Here is a 23,055-nt window from a genome sequence, read left to right as displayed (position 1 = left end):
AAATTCTCCTTTCTATACTCTATCCTGTGAATTCTATCCTTCTTGTCTCCCCAGCCTCTCATTAACTCAGGGAGTCTTACAGGCTTTGCCTGACTTGGGCCTCCTTACACAGCTGCCTAGAAACTCTAGATAGTAAGGTAGGACAGCTGTAGGGCTTACCTTGTTTGTTTCCCATTTTTCACTATTCGTTGTCCTTTGTTGACTGATGGCTAATATCTTGAAAAGTGTCATTTCATAGCTTTTGTACTGTATTTTAGTTGTTTCAGGCAGGAAATGTATCCTGTTTTTGTCTACTTCATGTTGTCTTAAAGTGGTAGTCTGGGAATAGCATTTTAATTGGGTGATAGTGTTTCAACATCTCACTTCCAGAATTAAGATGTTGAGTGTGGGAGAAATATTATTGATTCCCAGAGCTCTGGAATGTGCTGTGAAAAAGGAACTATATGCTAGCCAGTGCTTAAGTGGCTAAGGTCTTTGGCTTGTATCTGTCTACATCCAGTGCAGTACATGCCATGCATGAACATAGACTGTGATCTTGGTATATTTTTTATTACAGAACAGAATTCAGTTTATGGTAGAGTCTATTTAGGACTCCTTTCCAAGGATGGTTATAAAGGACCTTGTTAAAAGCTGCACTCAAGACACCAAATGGCAACAGTGAAAGGCTCCAAAATTCATGATTTCTTGTTATACTGTAGAAGTTTTAAGAATGTGTTTGAAAAATATTTACTTGTAGTCATTTCTAATTTTCTTTTAAACTCTTCAAACCTTCATGCTTGATGTGGGACTGTCTAAACCCATACTAGCACAGAGATGCAGTCAGTAAGTTTTGATTCCTAAGTCTGGAATATTAGGTAAGAGCAAGCATTTTAAATGAATTTCCCAAAAGACAATAAATTAGTATATTCTTTGAACAGGCTTTTAGAAAATGATTTCTTACTTCTATAGACAGCTTATTAATAAGAAATTGTTGTTTGGTTATACTTCACTTGTGTATAGAAAAAAGACTGTTATGTCATCCAAACTGAGGTCATATTCTTCATGCCTTAGTAAAAGACTTTAAAAAGTATATTTTTGTGTGGGTTAAAGAATATTATACTGTATGTCGTATATATTTCAAAGGAACAGTTCCTCTCCAGATGGCTCTCCCACAAACACCTTCCCCCAAAAAAGCCATGTTTTACCTTGCTAATATTAAGAAAATATATCTGGATGAATGGCCGCCAGTTTTCCCAGAATCAGTTTACAGGTTTAAAAGTTTTTTTTTTTCCAGAGGGGAGGAGCAAGATGGCAGAGAAGTAGGAGACCTAAATTCCATCTGGTCCCAGGATTTCAGCTAGATAGTTATCAAACCATTCTGAACACCTACAAACTCAACAGGAGATCGAAAAGAAGAATAGCAGCAATTCTATGAACAGAAAAGCAACCACATTCTGGAAGTGAATATTTTTCTGGGGTTGTTGTTACTGTTGTAGTATTTTGTTCTCTCATTCATCTGTTCTTCTCTGGATAAAATGATAAGGTGGAAAAACTCAGCCCCCCAAAAAAAGAACAAGAGGCAGTACTGACTGCTAGGGACCTAATCAATATGGACATTAGTAAGGTGTCACAACTAAAGTTCAGAATGATGATTATAAATATGCTAGCTTGGCCTGAAAAAAGAGTGGAAGGTACTAGAGAATCCCTTTTTGGAGAAATAAAAGAACTAAAATCTAACCAAGTTGAAATTTAAAAAGCTATTAGTGAGGTGTAATAAAAAAAAAAGAGGCTCTAACTGCTAGGATAAATGGGGCAGAAGAGAGAATTAGTGATATAGAAGACCAAATGATGGAGAATAAAGAAGCTGAGAAAAAGAGAGATAACAACTACTGGGCCATGAGGGGAGAGTTCAAGAGATGAGTGATACCATAAGATGAAACAATATTAGAATAATTGGGTCCCAGAAATAGAAGAAAGAGAGACGGGGCAGAAGGTATATTAGAGCAAATTATAGCAGGAATTTTGCTAATTTGGCAAAAGGAACAAGCATCAAAATCCAGGAAGCACAAAGAATCCCCATCAAAAGAAATAAAAATAGGTCAACACCCCATCATCTAATAGTAAAACTTAAAAGTTTCAGAGACAAAGAGAAAATCCTGAAAGCAGCTCGGGACAAGAGGTCTGTAACCTACAACAGTAGAAATATTAGATTGCCAGCAGACCTACCCACAGAGACCTGGAAGGCCAGAAAGTACTGTCATGATATATTCAGAATACTAAACAATAAAAATATGCAGCAAAAAAAAAAAGTATATCCAGCTAGGCTGTCATTGAAAATAGGAGAGATTAAAAAGCTTCCAAGACAAACAAAAACTAAAAGAATTTGCAAACACCAAACCAGCCCTATAGGAAATATTGAAAGGGGTCCTTGAAGCAAAGAGAGAGCCTAAAAGAAACAGACCAGAAAGGAACAGAGACAATATACAGTAATAGTCACCTTACAGGCAATACAATGACACTAAATTCATATCTTTCAGTAGTTACCATGAATGTAAATGGACTAAATACCTCAGTCAAAAGTCACAGCATTAAAAAAAAAGACCCATTGATATGCTGTCTGTAAGAAACTCATTTTAGACCCAAAGACATCTCCAGATTTAAAGTGAGGGGGTGGAAAACAATTTACCATGCTAATGGATGTCATAAGAAAGCTGGGATGGCAGTCCTTATATCTGTCAAATTAGATTTTAAGCCAAAGACTATAATAAGAGATGGGGAAGGACACTATATCATACTTAAAGGGTCGTCCAACAAGCAGATCTAACAATTTTAAATATCTATTCCCCTAACATGCAAGCAGCCAATTTTATAAACCAATTAATAACAAAATCAAAGAAACACATTGAAAATAATACAATAATAGTAGGGGACTGTAACACCCCCTTCACTGAAATGCACAGATCATCTAAACAAAAGATCCACAAGGAAATATAGGCTTTAAATGACACATTCGACCAGATGGACATCACAGATACATTCAGAACATTCCATCCCAAAGCGACAGAATACACATTCTTCTCTAGTGCACATGGAACATTCTCCAGAATAGATCACATCCTGGGTCACAAATCAGGTCTCAACTGGTACCAAAAGATTGGGATCATTCCCTACATATTTTCATATCACCATGCTTTGAAACTAGAACTCAACCATAAGAGGAAAGTTGTAAAGAACTCAAATACATGGAGGCTAAAGAGCATGCTACTAAAGAACGAATGGGTCAACCAGGAAATTAAATAAGTTTCAAAAAAATAATGGAAACAAATGAAAATGAAAACACAACTGTTCCAAATCTTTGGGACACAGCAAAGGCATTCCTGAGAGGTAAGTATATAGCAATACAAGCCTTTCTCAAGAAACAAGAATGGTCTCAGATACACAACCTAACCCTACATCTAAAGGAGCTGGAGAAAGAACTACAAAGAAAGCCTAAACCCAGCAGAAGAAGAGAAATAATAAAGATCAGAGCAAAAATCAATGCACTAGAAACCAAAAGAACAGTAGAACAAATCAACGGAACTAGGAGCTGCGTCTTTGAAAGAATAAATAAGATTGATAAACCCCTGGTCAGACTTATGAGAAAGAAAAGTGAAAGGACCCAAATTAATGAAATCATGAATGAGAGAGGAGAGATCATAACCAACACCAAGGAAACACAAACAATTATCAGAATAGAGAGCCCACTAGATTGGCTTAGAGTCAACTAATCTTCGACAAAGCAGGAAAATAACGTCCAGTGGATAAAGACCATCTCTTCAGCAAATGGTGTTGGGAGAATTGGACAGCCACATGCAGAAGAATGAAACTGGACCACTTCCTTATACCACACACAAAATGGACTCAAAATTGATGAAAGACCTCAGTGTGAGACAGGAATCTACCAACATCCTAGAGGAGAACACAGGCAGCAACCTCTTTGACCTCAGCCGCAGCAACTTTTTCCTAGAAACATTGCCAAAGGCAAGGGAAGCAAGGGCAAAAATGAACTACTGGGACTTCATCAAAAGTTTTTGCACAGCAAAGGAAACAGTCAACAAAACCAAATTACAACTGACAGAATGAGAGAAGATATTTGCAAATGACATATCAGATAAAGGGCTAGTATCTAAAATCTAGAAAGAACTTATCAAACTCAATGCCCAAAGAACAAATAATCCAATCAAGAAATGCGCAGAGGACATGATCAGACATTTCCCCAAAGAAAATATCCAGATGGCCAACAGACACATGAAAAAATGCTCCACATCACTCAGCATCAGGGATATACAAATCAAAACCACAATGAGATACCACCTCACACCAGTCAGAATGGCTAAAATTAACAAGTCAGGAAACAACAGATGCTGGTGAGGATGCAGAGAAAGGGGAACTCTCCTCCACTGTTGGTGGGAGTGCAAGCTGGTGCAGCCACTCTGGAAAACAGCATGGAGGTTCCTCAAAAAGTTGAAAATAGAGCTACCCTATGACCCAGCAATCGCACTACTGGGTATTTACCCTAAAGATACAAATGTAGTGATCTGAAGGGACATCTGCACCTAAATTTTTATAGCAGCAATGTCTACAATAGCCAAACTATGGAAAGAACCTAGATGTCCATCAACAGATGAATGGGTAAAGAAGATGTAGTGTGTGTGTGTGTGTACACAATTGGATACTATGCAGCCACCAAAAGAAATAAAATCTTGCCATTTGCAATGCCGTGGATGGAACTAAAGGGTATTATGCTGAGCAAAATAAGTCAATCATTGAAAGACAATTATCATATGATCTCCCTGATATGAGGAATTTGAGAAAAAAGATAGAGGATCATAGGGGAAGGAAGGGGGAAAAAATGAAACAAGATGAAGCCAGAGAGGGAGACAAACAATGGAAGAGACTCTTCGTCTCAGGAAACAAACTGAGGGTTGCTGGAGGGGGCGGTGGGAAGGATGTGGTAGCTGGATGATACACTTTGGGGAGGGTATGTGCTATGGTGAGTGCTGCGAATTGTGTAAGACTGATGAGTCACAGACCTGTACCCCAAAACAAATAATACATTATATGTTAATAAAAAAATTGGTTTTTCAAATAAAGTCCCCAATAGGAATTTTTGTTTGTTTGAATGTGACAGAATAATTTTACCAGCTTATCTAGAAAAGTAAACAAATAAAAAAAAATAACACATTTTGAGAATAACACCCTTTTCTTACACTACCTCTTGTTTAAAACTTGTAAAACTGCTGCTATAAGCTGAACATCATAATATCAACACAAGATTAGACACACACTGTAAATCCCCCAAATATTCATGTATATATGACTTACTATATGTTATTATGATAAAGGATGAATCGCAAGTTAATGTCAAAGAGATTGATTGTTCAGTCAATGGTATATGATACATTGGTTAGATATTTCAGAAAAAGATCATTTAAAATTTTCATCTCTACCATACAAAGATACATTTTACTTAAGAGTTAAATCTGGAAAACAATTGTCCTAATAGAACATGTATCCAAATGTGTTGTTGACCACTTAATGGAGGTTTCTCCTTAATCATTAAAATAATGAAGGAAAATCATACAGAAAGGATATGTAAATTTGACTGCATAAAATTACTAATTCCTGAATGTCAAAAACAAGCACAGAATGGTGAAAATATTTACAAGTAATGTGATGGAGAACTGACATTTTTAAAATTTGAGGTACTTGTACTGATTGAAAAAAAAACACCATAAGTCAATAATGGAAAATAAGCAAAAACATTACCGAGAATTCACTTACAAAATAGAAAGGCCTAAAGGACATGGAAAAATGTTTTAGTCTAGATATCAAAATATAATTTAAAATGATTGGTGGTTGTGTAAGACTGGTGAGTTACAGACCTGTACCCCTAAAACAAATAATACATTATATGTTAATTTAAAAAAAATAAACAATTGGTGGCCTTCTTCTGTATCAGATTTAAAAAAAATTTTTGAAGAGTGCTATTATGGATGTGGTAAGACAAATGCTTTCATAAATTGCTGATGGGAGTAGAAATTATTGTAAAATTTTTGGAAAATAGTTTTATTCTATATGTCAAAATCTTGGACTGTTTATTTTCAGAGACCCAGTATTTCCTGTTTTATTTCTTAAAAATCCTTTTTGGGGAAATAATCATAAATATAAATAACACATATGCATATTACAGAGTTATTTAAAATAATGAAAAACTGAAAATAATCCAAATGAACACTTAGGTAAATTATGGTAAATTAGTATATTGGTATTGTGCAGCTACTGAAAACTGTGAATAAATTTTAAAGATATGGCAGAATGCTTATGTTACAATATTAAGTGGGGAAAAAAGGAAGCCACTGAAATAATATATATACTGTGATCTTAAATATGCTAAAACACACATGCATTCATACATACATAAATTATTCAAAGAGCAGACAATAAAAGACTAGCAATGCTTACCAGGTGCTAGTGTTTAGATGATGTTCTTTCATGGGTTCATTGGTGATAGGATGATTAGTAAATAGGAACACATTAATAGTAGTGAAACTAAAAATAAGCTGAAACATAACATATGATGGAAGTGGCTTCTGTGGAAGAGGTAGTTCTTAGAGATAAGTATTCCTGAATTCAAATTGTAGGCCTGCTTCTTATAAGCTATATTATTCTAGCTATTCTGATTCTGAGTCACTTTCTCCAGAGGTAAGGTAGTGATAATATATATACCTCAGAGTGTTGTTTGAAAAGTTGTAGTAACATAATAACTGTAAAGTTACTGGCACATAATTTCTACTTAGTAAGTTTCTTATTTGTGTCTATCACGAGGCTTTTCACAGAGACAGCTTCATGACAAAATAATATGCTTGCCATAAAACTGTAACGTGGGACACCAGGTGGCTCAGTCGGTTAAGCCTCTGCCTTTGGCTCAGGTCATCATCCCAGGGTCCTGGGATCAAGTCCCGCATCAGACTCCTTGTTCGGCAGGGAGCCTGCTTCTCTCTCCGGCTCTGCCTGCCACTCTGCCTGCTTGTGTGTGTGCTCTCTCTCTCTCTCTCTCTTTGATAAATAAATAGATAAACAAACAAACAAATAAATAAATAAATAAAATCCTTTAAAAAAAAAACTATAACCTGGGCAAAGCTGCTTCTTCAGAGTTAGATTTTTGTTTAGGATTTTATGTGTTAGGTTTAAATGAAAATTTTGATTAGCCTTTCTGAGAAGTTAAATAAATAACAAATACTTTTATTTTTAACAAGGTATTAAGTGAAAATTATGTTGTTATAACTTTACCATTATAATATTCAAATGAACTCCCTGAAATTTAGATAATGCACGATCTTTATTTTTCTATAGCTTATTTTAAAAAGCAGGTAGAGTTTCAAAATTTATCTTTAACTGCTCATTCTCTGCAATTTTACTAGTAACCAGAGTCTGTATTATGTAATTGAAGGGCTATAATTCTAAATGGGCAAGTCAGTTATAAGGTTTAATGATATTTCATTCAAATTTTGAGCTTTCCTAATAATTCAGATATTTTCGTAGTGAAAATAACCAATTTCTAGACAAGTTACTTGTTTTGCCCATCAGAAGCCTTTGATAAGTCTTAAAAATTATATCCAATGGAAAAAAAAATACATCTAATGGTTGAGTAGTGCCTAATTTTCTGTGTAAATTTAACACTCACTTATGAATGAATATAGACATAAACCTATAATAAGTATACCTCATGGTTACACACATAGTATTTTATAGTTTACAATGCCTTTTTTCACATAAACTATTTTGACTCTTCAGTGTAGAAGATATGTAAATTCCATAAAATGTTTTAGGAAAATTTACATTAAAACAGTTAATATTGAAGGAAAGGATTCTTAAAGAGTTTAGTTTCATCTGTCTACTTTTTTTGTTTTTTACTTACCTAGGTTTGTCTGTTTACTGGTTTTTTAATCACATAAATTTTAAAAGTTCAATATTGAAAAAAGGATCAAATGTTAAATTATTGTATTCTAGGTTCTGTTTACAGAGGAAGATGTGAAATTCTACCTTGCAGAACTGGCCCTTGCTTTGGATCATCTGCACCAATTAGGAATTGTATATAGAGACCTGAAGCCAGAAAAGTAAAGCTATATTCTCCTTATGAGTCCCTGTTACCAGTACTTCTGTAACTACTTTTTTCTCAAGTCTTTTATTTTATTTAAAAATTATATGAAAATATGAGCTATACAGTTTTATGAAACTTACTTGTGATACCCATTGATTTTATTTTCCCATTGATTTTAAATTAATCATTTACATGTTTTCAAGTATATCAAATAAATATTATTTTAAAGTATATGATGACTTTTGTGTAAATGTTTTATATAAAAATATTTTATTCCATCTTCTTGTATATGAATTTTGATTTACAGCATTCTGCTTGATGAAATAGGACATATCAAGTTAACAGGTATGCAAATTTCCTTATTTTACCCTAAGTCCATTTGATATTTTTCTATAATATATATTTGTCTAAGCCTGTTTTCTTTTTTCCTTGACTTGTATTTTATTCATCTCTTTAGTGAACTAGAATTCATATAAAAGATAGGTAAGATAGCTCTCAATATGTTCTAATTATAATGCCAAAAAATTATATACCAGAGAGTTACTATCCTGATTAACAAATGACATTTGGCTTTCTAGATAAAAATACATCATCTTAGTTTAGTCTAGACTGAAAGATTTATCATAAGTAGTTATCACATTTGAAATACAGTGAATTATAAACTTTTAAACCAAGTGTTTTGGAATCAGAGGTTCACTTTTTATTTGTGAAAATGTTTTATTTTTCTTTATTTTGAATATTGTCGGTTTACTATAACACAAGGTGCTAATCCTCACAGGATTCTTAAGTGTAAAATATCTTTATTATACCATTTTTAAAAACTTATTTTAAAATAATTATAGACTCACAATAAGTTGCAAAAATAGTACTGAGAGGTCTTGTCTACCCATCACCCAGCTTTCCCCAATGGTGACATCTTATAAGCTATAGTGTATTATCAAACCCCAGAAATTGATATGTATAGTACAACTCACTGGACCATATACTTGGATTTCACTAGTTTTTGCATGCATTTTTTTGTGTGTATAATTCTGTGACTTTTTATCACATGTACAGATTTGAATATCACCACCACAAATCAATATACAAAACTGTTTCACAACTACAAAAGAACTCTGTTGTGCTGCCCAGTTACAGTCTCTTGTGCTGCCCATTTTTTACAATCATGCCCTCCCCCACCTCCCCCAACTCCTGGCAAAGACTTATCTATTCTACATCTCTAGTTTTGTTATGTTGAGAATATGATAGAAATAGAATCATACAGTACCCATCCTAGGCATTTGTCCTAGAGAAATAAAAACTTATGTCCACATAGAAATCTATACATGAATTTTCATAGCAGCTCTATTTATAATAGCCCAAGACTGGAAATGTCCCAAATGTCCTTCAAAGAATGCGTGGATAAACAAACTGATACAGCCATACAATGGAATACTGCCCAGCAGTAAAAAGGAAAGAATTCTTGATATATGCAGCAACTTGGATGGATTCAAGGGCATTATGCTGAGTGAGCCAATCTCAAAAGGTTACTTATGTTATAGATAGTAAAATCTTTATTTAATTATCAGAATGTTAAAATGAAGATGTGGTCTTTACAGAGAATTTTGGACCAGTACACATTAAAGGTAAGTTGCTTTAAATTCCTAAGTATACTGCTTCAATGTAAAAATAAAGTATAAAGCTATTAACTTGAAAGCTCAGGCAAATGTGACAAAGTTCAAATAAAGTTTAGTAAATATTTTTGAGTCATAGCTTGCTTCTCTTTTTCATATATAAAGGAAGCAACATAGGTTTAAAGGGATTATAAAAGGATAAGGAAGGAAAAAATAATAGGAGAGAACAGTAGAATTTTAAGATTTTATATATTGTATAATTTTTATCTTACAATAATCAAGTTTTAGTTGCAAAGCTAATTAGAATTTAATTCTTTTCATTTTTAAAAATAAATTATACCTGTTTTGTCAGGGGTTAAGGAAGGGAGGTGGGGAAAAAAGTAGAATAAACCCTACCTATATCTCTTTTATACAGTAAGATTAATTGGGTGAATAACGATGTCAAATTGTTTTATATTTAGTCTTATAATGCAAATTCTGCTTTTATAGCTTTTGGACTAAAACTAGCTGAGGAGGAAGGATTAATTAGAATAAATGTAAACTTAAAAGCAAAGGACAGATGCTTATAACAGGAAGAAAATGATACATATATATATATATATATATATATATATATATATATATATACATACACACACACATATATATAAACAATCTATTTTCCTTAAAATGATGTAAATATTTCTTTAAAGAAACTATACAATAGTAAATATTAGTAATTTACACTGTTTTATAATTATAGCCTAATTCAGAGTTGTGTAATGAGTAATAAACATATGGATTTAATCTCAAACCATTCCTGTAATGTCGGTTAAAGTGTGACTGTTCACGGCAAATATTCTAATACTTTACTTTTTTTTTCCATTATTCCCTTTAATTTATTTTCTTTTTATCCTTTCTTCCTTTCGTTCTTTCTTTTCTTTTTCTTCCTTTTCTTTCTTTTTCTTCCCTTTCTTCCTTCCTCCCTTCTCCTCTCCCTGTTCTCCTCTTGTCCTTCCTATCTTCTTCCTTCCATTTTGAATACTATAGTCAAAAGTACCAGACTGATTGCTGTTTGTCATTTATACCTGTGGGCTATATCTAGGCAGGGTCTTCCCCAACATTGTTTCTTCTTAGGCTTAGGAGGAAGAATTAGGAGGTTTTCCTTAATCATAGGAGAGGGGAATGTCTTTCTTTTTACCTGTCCACTTTAAAAATCCTCTAGATAAAAAGAATAGACGGAATGTTTAACAGGTTACTCTAGAATGGCAGCGGACTATACAAATGTTTCTTGGTATGACTATAATTTGAGCATAATTGACCTCATACTGAGAATATGATTGTATAGCAGAAGATCAACAGAATGAGAGTGAATACCCCCAAAATATCTGCATTAAGTGTCAATATATTATTTATATTGCTTTTATGTCTTTTTTTTTTTTCCTGTAATACCCCACCTCATAGTCTCTACAGTTGATTTCAACTATCTGTGGTTGCTATAATGTGTTTTTGGAGCGACATAATTCAGGGTAATTTCTGTAAAGAGAAGGGAGAAAAAATATACATTGTCAGAAATTTATATCACACAGTACTTGAGCTGGATATTTAAGAGAGAATGTATGCCTAAAATAATTTTAATAATTTTATGGTTATCTGCAAATTAGTCACTGAGATTACTTTTACCCATAGTAAATACTCATGAAATCATTGTTTTCTAGGCATGCTTTTAAAATTTGAAGTCTCAGAGTCATTTAAGGTTACAAAGATACACTGTCCCTCCCCACTCCCGAAAAAAAAGCCTTTATATAGCTGATTTCTGTATTTTGTTTTCAGATTAGTGGCTTGGAAAAATCTCTGATTAACTTATATCTTATTTAATCTTGTAGCTAATTCTTACTGTAAATTTTTTGTCAATTGATTGCTGAGCAAATTCTAGTGTTAAATGTCAGTTTTGTCAGAGAAAGTACAGCAGAGGACCTCTGTGGAGTGGTATAAATCTCTGAAAGGTAATGGAGGATAAGAAAATTCTCTTCCTTTTCTCCTCCTCTCTGGAATGGCCAAAGAAGCCAGTGTTCTTCTCTACAAGGTATGTTGTTTTATTCAGCTGAACTGACCTTGAAGGCTAAATTTTATTACATCTAATCTTTGACGTGGAATGTGCAAGAGTTTAAAAGTCTCAAAATGGAGAGAAATAAAGTAGAAGTACATTGAAAATATTTTTTAAATTGTGGAAAAATCACAACACATTCGAGTTATTATACAAGGGTAAGTGATTTTTAAATGAAAATATTGAGCATGGTTAGAAAATTAATTTCAAGAGACACTAAAATTAATATTGATATTTTAAGAGATCCATATAGGACTTATGGCTTTATTTTCATTTATAGAATTAAGGTATAATTTACATCGAGTAAAACTCATTCTTTGGGTCTTTGTGGTGATGGAATTTTTCTTTATCTTGACTACATCCTTGTTATATTGTGGTTGTGATATTGTAATATAGTTTTGTAAGATGTTACCATGGGGGAAACTGGGTAAAGGGTAAATGAGATCTCTTGTAGTATTTCACATAACTACATGTGAATTTGCATTTGTCTCAAAATATAAGATTTAATTTTTAAAAATCACTTTTTCATCTATACTTCTGCAAACTTTGACAAATACATTTAGTTTTATTCCCATTATCAACATAAAGATATAAAACAATTCTATCACCCTCTACAATTTCCCCCTTATAAGTTAATCCTCCTTTTTACCCTAGACAAATATCAATCTAATTTCTGTCCCTAAGGTTTTGCCTTTTCCATGATGTTATGTAAATAGAGGCATACAGTAAATAGCCTTTTGAGTCTGGCTTCCTTTACTTAATATAGTGCATTTGAGATTAATCTATATTGTGTGTATCAATTTATTTTTTATTGCTGAATAGTGTTCCATTTTATCATGATGCCATGGTTTGTCTAATCCCCAATTAAGGGGTATTTGGCTTGTTTCCAGTTTTTGGCAGTGATGAATAAAACCACTGTAAATATTCATGTGCAGATTTTATGTGAACATAAATTTTTATTTCACTTGAGTAAATACTGAAGGAGTGGAATTGCTTGATCATATGGTAAGTGTATTTTTAACTTAGTGAGAAACCTCCAGAGTGTCATCCAAGTGGTCGCACCATTTTACATACCCAGCAGTAACATGTGAGTACTCTAGTTAATCTGCATTCCTGTCATTACTTGGTATTATCAGTATTTTTATTTTAGCTATACTAATAGGCATGTAGTAGTATTCATTGGGGTTTTAATTTGAATTCCCCTAATAATTAATGACAGTGAGCATCTCTTTGTGTATTTATTTCTTTGGAGAAGTCACTGTTCAGATCTTTTGTCCATTTAAAAAAATATGGATTGTTTGTTTTCTAACTATTGATTTTCAAGGGGTTTTGTTGAGTTTTTAAAATATATTGAGTACAAGAGCCTTACCAGATATGCAGCTTGCAAATATTTTCTCCAGTCTGTAGCTTCTTTTTTTTTCTTCTCTGAATAGTATCTTTTGAAGAGTTTTGATTCTGATAAAGTCCAGTAATCAACTTTTTTCTCTTTTATGAGTTATGGTTTTGATGTTGTATCTCAGAAACCCATACCTAATGCAAGATCACAAAGATTTCCTCCTTTTATGCTTTTGGAAATTTTAGTTTTAGGTTTTCCATTTAGTTCTATGATTCATTTTTAGTTAATGTTTCTTTATGTTATGAGGATGTTTTTGTGTATTAATATCCTGTTGTTCTGACACCAAAGAAAAGAACTTAACTTTCTTCATGGAATTGCTTTTACACCTTTATCAGAAATCAGCTGACAATATATAGGCAATTCTAATGCAGCATGTGGGATCTTAAAAAAAAAATCACTATGAATAATTACATAATGAAAAGCACAGGGCTTAATGGGAAAAATGGGGGCTAGTGGTTTAATACTCAAATATATAACCAGACAAAAGAAATATAGGAAATTGATAAAAATGAAAGCATTCTTTTACACATTCTAAGTGTTTAAGAATATATAAATTCTACAATAAGTAGGAGCCTTACTTTGGGAAAAAATCCTGAAATTTGCTTGTAGAATTGTTGTCAGAAGGGTTACAGTTTGTTGGTTCTTGTGAAGTAGTAGAAGATAGATTATCTGGAATTGGGAGGAAGGTTGTAACACTACAGGTGGACAGGAGTGGCTCATAATACACATGGTGAGCTGAAATAGCTGACCAATGTGTGGGGTATGTGCTTGCTTCAGCTAGGTACAGTTTTGTAGTGTTTCACCTAGTACTCTCTTGTACAAGACAAAATTGCGCATAAGCCACACATAAGCCAACCCCATTTGAAATTCACTTTATGTTCAAATTGTTCCCTAATGTATCAATCACATTGGAACAAATTTACATTTTCTTTTAATTTAATTTTTTTTCAGTGCTCCGGAATTTATTGTTTATGTACCACACCCAGTGCTCCATGCAATACGTGCCTTCCTTAATACCAAAACAAGCACTATAGTAGAACTGTATGTGTTAGTCTATTCTTGGAAACTGTCCTTTTGCATTGATATACATCAATATGTATGTCAATATATAGTGTCATATATGTGACATATGTGTGTCTAGCCTTTCTCCAATACCACAATTTCTTGATTACTGTAGCTTTATATTAAGTATTGAAGGTGACGTAGTGTAAGTCATTCATTGTTTTTTTTCCTCCAAAATTACTTTGGGTATTGTATTTCCTATAATATTTTTATGTAAATTTTAAGTTTAGCTTTTTGATTTTTACAAAAGAAATCTTGCTGGGATTTTTATTAAAGTTTCATTGACTCTAAAAACAGTTTCATTGACTCTGTAGATTTTTCTTTAAGATTTTATTTATTTGACAGACAGAGATCACAAGTAGGCAGAGAGGCAAGCAGAGAGAAAGAGGCGGAAGCAGGCTCCCTGCTGAGCAGAGACCCTGACACGGGACTCTATCCCAGGATCCTGAGATCATGACCTGAGCTGAAGGCAGAGGCTTTAACCCACTGAGCCACCCAGGCACCCCTGTAGATCAGTTTTTTAGGAAAACTGATACTTTAATAGCACTGAATCTTCCAAACCATGCATACGATGTGTCTCTGCATTTATTTAGATTTACTTTGATTTCTTACAGCAGTGTTTCTAGTTTTCAGCATACAGGTCTTACATATTCTTTGCATATTTATACCTGTGGATTTTATGTGGGGGATTTTGGTGGTATTATAAATGGTACCTTTTGAATTTTAGCCTCCAATTTTTCATTGATAGCACATAGGAATAAGATTGATTTTCATATATTAGTACCTTTAGCTCTTGAAAGCCTTAAACAAAAATGGAAGCTCACCAAAGCCAAAGCATAATTTGCTTTTTTAGTGTTTTAAAAAGTGTAAGTTACTCTCTCCTTGTCTTAGCCTGATTTAAAACTTAGATCACTATGACAGCTTTGATTTAATTGTTGACCTCTCAAAGTTGCTGAATGATATTCTAGTATAGACATGAAAACATGTATTTTGATGATGAAATTTAACTGAGCAATCTTTAAATGCTCTTAAAGAGTATATTATGAAATACAGGCTGCATTCCATTGTCTCACAGGAGAGGTTTCTGAAAAGTAGGCTATCCATGAATTGTTTTAAGGCCTAACACAATTTTATTTCTTTTGGTATTTTCTATTTTCTGAATATCTTCAGATATATTTTTGTGTCATATTGTTATTATAGATTTTGGACTCAGCAAGGAATCAGTAGATCAAGAAAAGAAGGCTTACTCATTTTGTGGTACAGTGGAGTATATGGCTCCTGAAATAGTAAATCGGAGAGGCCATTCCCAGAGTGCTGATTGGTGGTCATATGGTGTACTTATGGTAAGCAGTGTTATTTTTTTTAAATTATGCCAATATAAAAGTAATATTATTTAGAATTTTAATTTAAATTTTGGAATGTGTAGGTGAGAATAGAGTTTTGTCAGTTCATGATTACTAAACAATTTGTGACTGGCTAGCTGTTACACAGTAAGAATTAAGGTTTTGGTATTCTGGTTTCTTTTGAAGTTCCTAGAGGGAAAAAAAGGTAAATGGCACCATTCTTTTATAAGCTATTCAAATTTAAAACTTAGAAAAAGGCTTTCCAGATTTTAGGTTTCAGAATACTATGTTTAACTGTCACATGATTTTTAATTAGGTATCACAGAATTTAGCACTTTACCATAAACTGTCTTACTGTCGAATTGTTTCATATATGTACCTAGAAAGATTGAAAACTTCTTGAGGAGAGCAATCCTGTTTCCTACTACTTTTCATCTTCCATGGTACCTAGCATAGTGGGCATACACACTGATTAATCTGATATAAATTAAGGATAGAATTTGCAGTATTAAGTAGGGTGATAAATGAATGGCTATTGAATCAATTTGCTTGTGTAAGCCATCTTTCTGATAATCCATTTTGCCTATTTACTACTGAATAACATACTATATGACACATTAATATATTAGTAACTATTACAAACCCAGCATTTGGAGAAGGTAGTGGGGTAGGGATAAACTGGAAGTGCAATATTTGACATTTTCATGACCTAAGAAGGCATATGGTCTGGTTGGGGAAACTGGATCAGCTCCGTCAACTGACATATACCTTTGGAATTCAGTCAAGAAATCACATAGATTCATTTAGGAGATGTGGAGGAGGTGAAACTTAAATCCTGAAGCATGTATAAAATTTAAATAGCTCTAAGTCAGGAAGTATAGTGTTGTGATCATATTAGCAAGAACTGGAGAACCAATTAGAATAGTAGTGGAGAGTGAGGGTGAAGGTGGAGGAAACAAGACTATAAGCCTATAAACATATATACATGTGATTCTCTGGAGTAGTAAGAAAGTTTTGTAGATTCTTTAAAAAGATGGTAATTAGAGCAAAAATGTATTTCAGGAAGGAAGAAAGAAGTGCCTGATCTTAATACCTGATTTGATGTCACAGATGAAAGCAGAAGGAAAGGGTCAAAGATAAAGATACTTTTAAAATTTATGAACTTTAGGGAATTGAAAGAATGGAAGTTCAGTAGAAAAGAGATAGTTGGGAAGGAGAGCTGGTTTTGGAAGTGGAGAAATAATTTATTTATAAAATATTACATAGGTTACTGCAGGTTTGTGGCCAACCCCTTGGTGATAATAAATTAGGAGAGGGAAGTGGAGAGAGGATTAAAATCATCTGGAGACTTAAAAAAAAAGACACACTACTCAGTCAGCCAACATACAGTTTAATTTAGGGGGGGAGGTGTGATTCCAGTATAATATCCTTATTCCTTTTGTCCTTGCCATTACCACCTCTAGTTCTCCAGTCCGCAGTAGAGAACCATACCTTTAGGTTTGGACACAAGGGACTGGAACTTGAGAACAATGATCCCTATATACTATAATTTCTTTTTTCTTTTTTCCCTTTCTGTGGCTCCTACCTCTACTTCTTCAGTTTCCAGTTGAGAAACATTACTACAGGTTTGGGAGGGATGACTGGGGCTTGAGAGAGATTGAGGCTAGAACAGATTTGAAAGTCATCAGTGTATAGGAAAGAGTGGAATGGGTAAGCTAACTAAGGTTAAGAATTCAGATAAATGAGCAAGGACTGAAGCAAAAGCCATTGCTGAATCCAAGTTCAAGATTTAAATGTTAAAGATATATGTTGGCTTACTGAACATAATAATTAAAAAAGAATGAAAAAAAGATTTAAATATTAGAAATATAAAAAGTTTTATCTTTAGTGAACTGTAATCTTAATTTTTAGGTCTAGTCTTTTTTATGCAATTATTTAATGTTCTAATTATTTACATCGCGGTTAAATCTCTTAGAGAAATTGTTTTTATGCCATGTACAATGATCTCAAAAATTCTTTTTTATGATATAGGTGTGTGTAGCTTCTTGTTCTTTTTTTGATTGCTTTTTTGGGGGGGAGCAGTGAGGAGAATGAAAATGACTAAATCTTTTTTTCTTTTTATTTCACTAATGACTAGTGATGTTGAACATCTTTTTCATGAGATTATTGGCCTTTTGTAGAAATTCTTTGAGTTTTTATTTAAATTCCAGTTAGTTAATATACATTGTAATATTAGTTTCTGTTGTACAAAGCATGTATCAATTTGAAATGGCTCAATGCTAATTTTTTTCCATTCATTGTTAAATGTTTGCTTTAAATATGCTTTAAAAAGATTATCCACCATGACCAGGTAGGATTCATTCCTGGGCTACAAGGATGGTTCAACATTCGCAAATCAATCAATGTGATAGAACAAATTAATATGAGAAGAGAGAAGAACCACATGGTCCTCTCAATTGATGCGGAAAAAGCACTTAACAAAATCCAGCATCCATTCCTGATTAAAATGCTTCAAAGTATAAGGATAGAGGGAACATTCCTGAACTTCATAAAATCTATCTGTGAAAGACCCACAGCAAATATCACCCTCAATGGGAAAAAAGCTTGCAGCCTTCCTGTTGAGATCAGGAACATGACAAGGATGCCCACTCTCACCACTCTTGTTCAACATAGTATTAGAAGTCCTAGCAACAGCAATCAGACAACAAAGAGAAATAAAAGGTATCCAAATTGGCAATGAAGAAGTCAAACTCTCTCTCTTTGCAGATGACATGATTCTTTATATGGAAAACCCAAAAGACTCCACCCCCAAACTACTAGAACTCATACAGCAATTCAGTAACATGGCAGGATACAAAGTCAATGTACAGAAATCAGTGGCTTTCTTATACACTAACAATGAAAATACAGAAAGGGAAATTAGAGAATCGATTCCATTTACTATAGCACCAAGAACCATAAGATACCTGGGAATAAACCTAACCAAAGAGGTAAAGGATCTGTACTCGAGGAACTACAGAACGCTCATGAAAGAAATTGAAGAAGACACAAAAAGATGGAAGACCATTCCATGCTCTTGGATCAGAAGAATAAACATTGTTAAAATGTCTATACTGCCAGGCGCCTGGGTGGCTCAGTGGGTTAGGCCACTGCCTTCGGCTCGGGTCGTGATCTCAGGGTCCTGGGATCGAGTCCCGATTCGGGCTCTCCGCTCGGCAGGGAGCCTGCTTCCCTCCCTCTCTCTCTCTCTCTCTCTCTGCCTGCCTCTCTGTCTGCTTGTGATCTCTCTCTGTCAAATCAATAAATAAAATCTTTAAAAAAATGTCTATACTGCCTAGAGCAATCTATACTTTTAATGCCATTCCAATCAAAATTCCACCGGTATTCTTCAAAGAGCTGGAGCAAAAAATCCAAAAATTTGTATGGAACCAGAAGAGACCCCGAATCACTAAGGAAATGTTGAAAAACAAAAATAAAACTGGGGGCATCACATTACCTGATTTCAAGCTTTACTACAAAGCTGTGATCACCAAGACAGCATAGTACTAGCATAAAAACAGACACATAGACCAGTGGAACAGAGTAGAGAGCGCAGATATGGACCCTCAACTCTATGGTCAAATAATCTTCGACAAAACAGGAAAAAATATACAGTGGAAAAAAGACAGTCTCTTCAATAAATGGTGCTGGGAAAACTGGACAGGTATATGTAGAAGAATGAAACTCGAACATTCTTTTACACCGTACACAAAGATAAACTCAAAATGGGTAGAAGAGCTCAACGTGAGACAGGAATCCATCAGAATCCTAGAGGAGAACATAGGCAGTAACCTATTCGATATCAGCCACAGCAACTTCTTTCAAGATATGTCTCCAAAGACAAAGGAAACAAAAGCCAAAATAAACTTTTGGGACTTCATCAAAATCAAAAGTTTCTGCACAGCAAAGGAAACAGTCAAGAAAACAAAGAGGCAACCCACGGAATGGGAGAAGATATTTGCAAATGACAGTACAGACAAAAGGTTGATATCCAGGATCTATAAAGAACTCCTCAAACTCAACAGACACAAAACAGACAACCATATCAAAAAATGGGCAGAAGATATGAACAGACACTTCTCCAATGAAGACATACAAATGGCTATCAGACACATGGAAAATGTTCATCAGCAAGATGGGATTGGGAGGGAGATAAACCATAAGTGACTCTTAATCTCACAAAACAAACTGAGGGTTGCTGGGGGGAGGGGGGTTGGGAGACGGGGTGTGGGGTTATGGACATTGGGGAGGGTATGTGCTATGGTGAGTGCTGTGAAGTATGTAAAACTGGCGATTCACAGACCTGTACCCCTGGGGAAAAAAAATATATGTTTATAAAAAATAAAATTGAAAAGAAAAAAAAGAAAAATGTTCATCATCACTAGCCATCAGGGAGATTCAAATTAAAACCACATTGAGATATCACCTTACACCAGTTAGAATGGCCAAAATTAGCAAGACAGGAAACAACATGTGTTGGAGGGGATGTGGAGAAAGGGGAACCCTCTTACACTGTTGGTGGGAATGCAGGTTGGTGCAGCCACTTTGGAGAACAGTGTGGAGATTCCTCAAGAAATTAAAAATAGAGCTTCCCTATGACCCTGCCATTGCACTACTGGGTATTTACCCCAAAGATACAGATGTAGTGAAAAGAAGGGCCATCTGTACCCCGATGCTTATAGCAGCAATGGCCACGGTCGCGAAACTGTGGAAAGAACCAAGATGCCCTTCAACGGACGAATGGATAAGGAAGATGTGGTCCATATACACTATGGAGTATTATGCCTCCATCAGAAAGGATGAATACCCAACATTTGTAGCAACCTGGACGGGACTGGAAGAGGTTATGCTGAGGGAAATAAGTCAAGCAGAGAGAGTTAATTATCATATGGTTTCACTTATTTGTGGAGCATAACAAATAACATGGAGGACAAGGGGAGTTAGAGAGAAAGGAGTTGGGGGAAATTGGAAGGGGAGGTGAACCATGAGAGACTATGGACTCTGAAAAACAATCTGAGGGTTTTGAAGGAGCAGGGGGGTGGGAGGTTGGGGGAAGAAGGTGGTGGGCATTAGAGAGGGCAGGGATTGCATGGAGCACTGGGTTTGGTGCAAAAACAAGGAATACTGTTATGCTGAAAAAAAATTATAATAAAAAATAGTAAATAAGGCAAAAAAAAGAAATAAAAAATGATTCATTGGGAAAAATAAAGAAGATGCTATGTATCTATTTTCAGATTGCATTGGTTTTGGGACCTTAGCCAGATTAGACAAGACTGGAAAAAATTGGTTCGTTTCATTTCCTACAGGTCACCTGTCAGTTGGCCTATGTGTAGTGGGGTACCAGAAGTGTAGGCCCTTAATGGACTTAGTTTTCTGGTCCTATATTGACCTATCATGTAGATCCTACATGATTTGATGATCATGTATTACTTGTCTCAATTTTTTTCCTAAAGAATTTTATTATATATTCTAAGTTCTGCTAAATTATGTGTTACTTTCTATTTGTTTTAGTTTGAAATGCTTACTGGTACTCTGCCATTTCAAGGTAAAGACAGAAATGAGACCATGAATATGATATTAAAGTAAGTGTGAACATTATTTGTTTTCTTTTGGGAAAAATTCCTTGCTTTCAGTTTTGAGATACTTGTTTTCAGTTGACACAAAAGAACATTTTTCACACTCTCTTGTTTTGTTCTCCTACCATAAAAGAGACACTGTCTGTCATTGCTAAAGAATACTTTTAAATTCTTTTTAAGATCTGTCAATTTAAAATATGGCTAGATTTAAGTGAAATTTTCTAAAATCTTCTTTTACAGAGCAAAACTTGGGATGCCTCAATTTCTTAGTGCTGAGGCACAAAGTCTTCTAAGGATGTTATTCAAAAGGAATCCAGCAAATAGATTGGGTATTCTTCATTGCCTTAGCTTTCATAACAATACATTGCATGCTTTGGGAGGATAATTATAACTTTGTTTTCTGGCTAAGTTTATTTACTATTGCTATATATTTATACCTAGAAGTTTGCATTTCGTATGTACATGGATCCAGTAAACTCTATTGTGTCTATAATTTAAAAATGGAGTGGTCTAGTTATTCAGAACTTTCATTTAATATCTATCATTATGTATATCATGTGGATTACCTCTTGTAAAATAATTCACAGAATTATCCCTTATATAGGTAATCCTGTTACATATTTGAATGTAATTATTTTGTCCCTTCCAGTACTCTTCAAGGTAAATATGTCCCTAGTCTCTCATTATTTGGCTACTTACTGGTAACCTTTGCCTGGATCCGGATATGATCCTGTTGTTTTATTTATGTACTTGTGTTAAAATTTCAATGTGACTTTATTCTGTTGCACTTTTTAATTTGGCCTTGAGATACAAGATTGTAAGTTGAATTGTGAAGGAAAAAATAAACCTCAATTTTAGTTATATGTTAAATGTTACTTTGATTTAACTTGCAAGGCATTTCAGTATTTCATGATACTTTATGTGCTTTAGTGTGAACATCAGCTGTATTTTATCATTAAATCAAAAAACAATAAAATATCAGATAAATCATAAAATTTTCACTGCAAGGAATCTATGAAATGTGCATACTCTTACACAGATAATAGCAGAGAAGCCAGGTAGAAGGCTTAAAAAATTATACCAGTAAAAAATTATTTCTTCTTTTATAGGTTCAGAAGGAGTTGAGGAAATTAAAAGACATCTTTTTTTTGCAAATGTTGACTGGAATGTAAGTTCAGTAGAAACTTCGTTACTGAGTGACTTTAATGTAAACTAACACTGAAGAATAAAATGGTTATATTTGGACTTTGTTGATAAACTTAATGTAGTTTTTTTGTGGGGTATGAGATTTTTACTTAGATGTCATTTTATGTAGATGTCATGGCAATTACTTTGAACCAGTAAATGTGTGGATGATATTTAGTAAATTTTTGTTACTCACATGTTTTACCTATTGAGTGTGGTTACTATTCTCCCCTATTCTCAGTTGGGGAATGTGAAGGAGGGATAGAAAGGGGTAAGGGGGTAAATGATAAGGCAAATTCTTAAAGAAAATGAATTCTAATTTATTTCTCTTCTTCCTTCACATTCCCCAACTGAAAATAGGGAAGAATAACCACACTTAATTGGTAAAAAGCTTCTGTACCACAAAGGAAACAATCAACAAAACTAAAAGGCAACCTACGGGAATGGGGGAAGATATTTACAGATGACATATCTGATAAAGGGTTAGTATCCAAAATATATAAAGAATTTATAAAATTCAACACCCAAAAATGAATAATCCAATTAAAAACTGGGCAGAAGACATGAATAGACATTCTTCCAAAGATATACAGATGACCAGCAGATACATGAAAAGATGTTCATTGTCACTTG

At 34.0% G+C, this 23,055-nt stretch overlaps 1 protein-coding gene across 4 annotated transcripts in view; it reads left to right on the top strand.

Moving 5' to 3' along the window:
- The window catches only part of RPS6KA6 (ribosomal protein S6 kinase A6), a 181,589-nt gene that overhangs the window by 127,767 nt on the left and 30,767 nt on the right, over positions 1–23,055 (top strand). For 3 of the 4 annotated variants that reach the window (XM_032840615.1, XM_032840613.1, XM_032840616.1), the window contains 7 exons: positions 8,032–8,138; positions 8,430–8,467; positions 9,721–9,747; positions 15,480–15,622; positions 21,173–21,243; positions 21,478–21,566; positions 22,347–22,405. In XM_032840615.1, the coding sequence (XP_032696506.1) occupies positions 8,032–8,138; positions 8,430–8,467; positions 9,721–9,747; positions 15,480–15,622; positions 21,173–21,243; positions 21,478–21,566; positions 22,347–22,405 (534 nt within the window). The remainder of the gene's footprint in view (positions 1–8,031; positions 8,139–8,429; positions 8,468–9,720; positions 9,748–15,479; positions 15,623–21,172; positions 21,244–21,477; positions 21,567–22,346; positions 22,406–23,055) is intronic. The other variant, XM_032840614.1, reaches the window with a different exon arrangement.

Source organism: Lontra canadensis, unplaced genomic scaffold (genome assembly GCF_010015895.1).
Source record: "Lontra canadensis isolate GAN:19392208 unplaced genomic scaffold, GSC_riverotter_1.0 scaffold114, whole genome shotgun sequence".
NCBI classification, from domain to species: Eukaryota; Metazoa; Chordata; class Mammalia; order Carnivora; family Mustelidae; genus Lontra; species Lontra canadensis.
This window is presented reverse-complemented; position numbering and strand designations above follow the sequence as displayed.